At 39.5% G+C, this 6,000-nt stretch overlaps 1 protein-coding gene across 3 annotated transcripts in view; it reads right to left on the bottom strand.

Moving 5' to 3' along the window:
* Positions 1-792: 792 nt before the first annotated feature.
* The window catches only part of LOC122524649 (netrin receptor UNC5C-like), a 43,286-nt gene continuing 38,078 nt past the window's right edge, over positions 793-6,000 (bottom strand). For all 3 annotated transcript variants that reach the window (XM_043647016.1, XM_043647018.1, XM_043647017.1), the window contains 4 exons: positions 4,626-4,763; positions 3,349-3,846; positions 1,713-2,673; positions 793-1,148 (listed from right to left, as the gene is read on the bottom strand). In XM_043647016.1, the coding sequence (XP_043502951.1) occupies positions 977-1,148; positions 1,713-2,673; positions 3,349-3,846; positions 4,626-4,763 (1,769 nt within the window). In that variant the 3' untranslated portion in view covers positions 793-976. The remainder of the gene's footprint in view (positions 1,149-1,712; positions 2,674-3,348; positions 3,847-4,625; positions 4,764-6,000) is intronic.

Genomic DNA, 6,000 nt, shown 5'->3' with positions numbered 1-6,000 from the left:
ACGCATGCATATATATTATAATTCTGTATATATAAATGTGTGTATGTGTGTGTATGTATATGTATATGTATTTATATATAAACATTCATCTCTCTCTCTCTCTCTCTCTCTCTCTCTCTCTCTCTTTCTCTCTCTCTCGCTTTCTTTCTGTCTCTTTCTAAAGTGATTAATCCATTTGTTTGAATCTGCGCGCGTATCTCTTAGTACGTAGCACGTATGTACACATATATCCATCTAAATGCACAGTCTCTAGTTAGCTATTAGCCATGATTATACACGGCACTTAAACCGACCGTTCATTTCGAAAGAGATCGTCTTTCCGTCAATTGATCTTTTCCTCTATCACGTTTGCAACAAGAGTATTGACAAAGAATACAATTTCGGAGATTAAGACGTATCTCTAAAAACGGTCTCGTAATATCCTTTTTTTTTCTTCATTTTCTTCTTCTTCTTCTTCTACTATTCTTTTTCAGCAAATTACGCTCTTATTTACAAGAAGTTAACAATGGCGTTAGTTTAGCGCAATCATTTAGCGACCGCGCACTAACAGAAATGTTAAGGCAGTATTTTCGATTAGTTCGTTCGTAGAACCACCACGTGCTCCTTCTCCTCTCGGTTCGTTATTGTATCGACAATAATATCGATATCGTATGTCGATTCGTGTCGTTATCATTTATAATATTATATTATTAATTAATATTTATTATAATCATTATTATTATTATAATTATTATTTTTATGTTTTTTTTTTCGAGGATCAATTCGATGATTTGTAGTAGTGTAGTAGTAGTAGTAGAGTAGTAGTAGTAGTAGTAATTGTAGTAGTAATTGTAGTAGTGTGGTAGTAGTAGTAGTAGTAGTACTAGGGGGGGTGGTGTCCATCGTACGTTCGTAACTTTCACTCACCAGTTTCGAAAATGGAACGTCGAGTTCGTTCGTAAAAAGTAGGAAATTAGATGAGCGACATTAAACGCATTCAAAGCCAGGGTCCAAGCTGAGCTTCCAAGATCGTAGCAGCATCCGTCCTACCCATAATTCTCAAATGATTCAAAAGATCCGTGACAGCCGTTGGTTCTCTGTGCCTTGCTTCCCATAAATCGAGAATGTGTTCCGTCGGACTCGACTTTGTTGCAAAGTAGTTTATGTACCTGAGACGGGAGCAACGAGAATAACGTCTAAAGTGATTATTAAGAAAGGTACCACGACGAGAGATAGATCGATTGATCGTTAACAACGACGACGTCGACAACAATAACAAAAAAATTAATAACGTTGTCAAGCAAGTAAACGTGTCCGGAGATTCTCTTGGATTGTCCGGAGAACCATTAGCCGTACGACGACTGAATGTCGATTGAGATAATGAAAGGGGAACAAACGATTAAGAAGATTTGTTTCCTTTTTTTCTTTTTCTTTTATCCGATCGAACCGAACTAAACGGGTTTGCGTTGCGCGAGGAGAGAGGTAACACGATGTTGTAGATATCTTCGATGTATCTCTCGGTGGGTTGGTAATGGAAGAAAAACTTATTATCGTGTGACTAAGCGGAAAGGATGAGTTAATGAGAAAAAGTTAAATTGCTTTTTAATTGTATATACATTGAGATAAATAGCGAAATAAATGATAATGGTTTAGAACCGTATGGTTTTATTAAAAATTTCATTTTTAGGGAGATAAATAGATAGAGATAGAGAGGCGAATGGGTTATTACCAACCTGTCAACTTGTAGTCTCTGAGCCAACATTCTCCAGTCGTTGCCTAAAGCGTTAGGTGGGTCGAGGCACTGGCAAAGTTGTTTCCTGAGAGACCTGGTGAACCGAAACGGTCTGAGGGCAGTTGAATCGGTGGTTGCGTTATTAGCATGTCCGCTGCTGACGACGGTCACTTCTCTGAGAGGTCTGGTAACGCTGCCGGAGGAGATCAGTTGTTTCGCGCCGTCGTAAACGATCCTGAAGACCTGCCTGGTATCGGAATTGCCTTGCGAGACCTGGAGTTTGTAGCTTCTGGTTGTCGTCGGGCCAAATGCGGTATCCAATCCGAATATCACGTGTTTCGTGTTCTCCTGACAATTCCATACGTCTCGGAATGAAAGCTCTTGACGCTCGGTTGGAGATTTGCTTTGCCACTCGTTACCGACTTCCTCCAGACTGACGCAAAGGGACTCCCCGTTGTCTTGGAACATCAACGTACGCGGCTTGTCCAACAAGTAGCCTCTTATTTGCGACTCCCTGTCGACGATTGCTTTCATGGCTGCTTTTGTGTCCTCAACTGCATAAACTCTGACGCAACATTGGCCCGCTTGGCTAGCGAACAATGCCAATCTCAGTCTTTTCGTGGCTATCGAATTCTCGCAACTTTGACCGGCGAGAACGTAGCCCCTGAGTTGTTCCGTCACGATGAACGCTTCCGCGTGATCCAGCTGCGTGAAGAGCGGCGTGTTGATCGTTTCGTTACCCAACGTCAACACTCTGCTCCACGTCACCACCACCTGATGATCCTTCGTCGACGACATCGACGAGTTCTCCTCGACGTCCAGATTGTCCGAAGCCCATACGCTCAACTCCCAGGTTGCCGGGTGCAACATGGCGCAGTGCTCGAATTGTAGGATCACAGGTTTTTTGAAGAGTGCCCTACCTGGGCCGCAGGTTATCACCGCCGATAGCTGCGTTATTCCGTCTGCGAGGATAAAACAACGGTCTCTTTTCGATTTTGTCACGTTCAAGGATTTATACGAATTAATTATCATCCCGATTGAAATCATGGCTTTTTAATGAATAATAATTAAACATCATATCTGTCGATAAATTCAACGTTTCTCATTGATAACTTTATTTTCGAATAAATATCCTACGTGATACGATATAATCCAGATTCGATGGACAACTGACGTTACCGATGCAAAACGTATTTTTCTTTTTCTTTCTTCCTTCTCGTTTTACTCTCGCGAATCAATTAAACGCCAAAATAAACGTCGATCATATTTTCGTATCTCATCTCGCGGAAATATAAAAATCTTCACTACCGGCCGCCACCGTTGTTGCTCCTCCGAATAAAATAAATGCTGATCCCACGTCGATCGCAACAATCGACGTTAACAATTACGTCGAATATTACTTCGGGCAATCTATCGAACGCGAGTCAACGAAATTAGAGTACTAATTTGATTTATCGACATTGCGAAAAAGGGTGCCGCGGTGGGACGGGCTCGGTGGATGGGAGATAAAAGCTATAATGCGATCGAATTCGTCCGGGGAAATGTTCGCTTTTTCGTTGTCACCATTTTAAAGGGGAAATATTCGAAAGGATAAAACTTGAAAATATATTTTTTGTCCTTTTTTTTTTAACACTTACCAGGTAATCTAGGCCTAAAACGATCCTCGTTGAGAACCGCCAAATAGAGTTCCTCTTTGTGAGATTTGGGTAATGTTCCTTCTGGTACGGACATTGAAATTCCAGAATCCGGAAGGACCAATAATGCACCTCGCGTGTTGACCGTAGCTCTTGCTACGTTTCCAGCTTCGAGCTTGGGCAACCTGACGCTTTCTGATGCAACGTTGTAAGTAGAATCCGAGGATGGGTAAGAACTAGTGACGCTGTTCTCGCTGTCGGAATGGATCTGCTTGTCGCTGCAAGACTCTTGCGTCGATGTTGAGGGAGTCGGTGACATCGGGGAAGGTTGGGGGGCGATTGATAGGTGCGGCACGTCGTAATGGTGCTCCGAGAGGGATCTCGACATCGACAGCTTCGGGTCGAAAGGATACTCGTAACAAGCCGGCACGCTCGTCGCCGTCACGTCCGGTTGTAGGCTCAACTTCTTGTCCTGGTCCGGGAAGAACTCCGGCTGGAATTCTGAAACGCACACGGCCGAGGCACGGCTCGTGGGTATCTCTGCGCGCTGCGGACAGATCCCGGCAACGATACTGTTCCGATTCTTACGCATCTCTTTCTATTACCGGGATACTTCCCAAAGTCCTTTTTGCATTTTTAACGCTTTTTCAATCAATTCTAACCTTTTACCTAAGTACGACATTTAAAAGAAACACTTTTCAAATATTCGCTCGTAAATTTTATCTTCAAATCGTTTAAAGAGAGTATTTTATTACTATCGTAACTTGGTAAGTACCTTCGTGCGTATAAGATTTATATTGATTCGAATCTTATAAAAGTGCGTAAGGACTTTACAAAGATCCTGCGTTACCAAATAAGCACTCACGCCCTCGTCCTCTATTGATCTTCCCATTGTGTCCACTTAAACGTGGAACAATTTTACGATCATCTTTTAGTTAATACGAGAAAGATTAGAAAAAGAAGAAGAAGATGAAGAGAACGCGTGAGAACCAGCAGACAAGTATTTTGCCCTGTAATTATAAAATGCATTCCAAAAGCGTTCTCCACGATTTAGAAACGTATGGATTTGAATAGAAATGAATTAAATTAGGAGAGCGAGTGCTTTTGGATTAATCAAGCTTCGAAATAGTATCTTGCCTGCTTTTTTTCATCGCCGTGTACGCGAATAGATGCGTGAAGCAAACAGGAGATTAAGGAAAATATTTGAGAAAATAAAAAAAATATATAAAAAAAAATGAGCCGACATATTTTTTACCTTTCCTTTGTTTCTAAATGCTTACCATTACGTGCCATGGAGTAAAGCGAATGATCTCGACCTTTTCTTCTTAATAACCTTGTTAGGAAAAATGCGAGACCACCGATTACGAGACAAGCCACCGTTAATCCAATATACAGTGCCACGTCCATCTGACGATTCGCTGTAATCAAACGAATAAACAAAGCTCGACATTGGTACTTTGAAAGAACAAAATGTTAATTAATTGTATAATTTCAATAATTTTAATATTATACCAACATGATTCAATTGTTAGAACGGGCGTATAACCGAATAGGATATCAAAGGACGTTCTATGAATATTCAAACATTTCGTGCATTATACATTTACCGTAATGGTATATGTATTTAATTGAAATGTATGTTGCATATGTAGATATACATTATATGCAAACATCAATGTCATGTATGTTTCAATTCCACGCAACACGGATTTACCTTTAGACCGAATTAGATGTATATCTAATATTGTTAATATGCAAAGGAACTTTGATTAATTATTAATTGTATCTAAAAATATTTTAATTCATTATTTAGCATTCTTAAAAGAGAGAGAAGAGAGACGCATCAAGTAAATACAATATAATTTCGTTATTAATATCAAAGCGACTGTGATTTGTTTGAAGTTAAATAACATTTTTTAAAATACAATTTTCTTGTAAACGGATAATCGAATTTAAAGACCTGTAATATAATAATTTAAAGTGAACATAAAATAAGATAAAAAATTCAATTCCATCTATCGTATGTATGCATGAGAAAAGATCGAGTCTGGACGTTTGTATACATAATGTAAGAGTAATATAATAAAGTAGTTTTTCAGATAGTACGATCACTGAAATAGGTGTCTATTCGTTACTCGAAGTACTTACGAGAGACTTGAATAACTCAAACGAATGCAAAAGTCCAGTCCACGTTTCTCAAAAACGTCGGAGTCAGCTCATGAATATTTTATAGATAAACTTTTATTTGTTCTTTCCTTTTCTTTCTCTTTTTGCTTGAGGGGAAGGAGAATTTCTTTCACACGGTCTGTATGTGACACAAAGATGCCGTTCGAGAACGTTAAACGTTTCACGTGTCGCTAAATATTACGAGAAGTCGTAGAAAAGTTTTAAGGTTCCTTGGCCATTTACGTGCCACGACACGTCATGGATTCTTTTTCCTTTTCTCATTCTCTCTCTTTCTCTCTTTCCCATTCTCTGCTTTTAAACACTTTTTCCTCCGTTTTATCGTTTTACAACGTGCCCGTTATTTTCTAAGCCAATAAAGATTGAGATCGTTATTATCACGACCATTAACAAAGAACGATCAAAATAAATTCCACCAGTCCGCGAGAAATTCCTAATAATAATATTTCAATTATCAGATAAAGAATAGAA

This window comes from Polistes fuscatus, unplaced genomic scaffold (genome assembly GCF_010416935.1).
Source record: "Polistes fuscatus isolate 324 unplaced genomic scaffold, CU_Pfus_HIC Scaffold8, whole genome shotgun sequence".
NCBI lineage: Eukaryota > Metazoa > Arthropoda > Insecta > Hymenoptera > Vespidae > Polistes > Polistes fuscatus.
The sequence above is the reverse complement of the archived record's forward strand: the minus strand, read 5'-3'. Positions and strand labels throughout refer to the sequence as shown.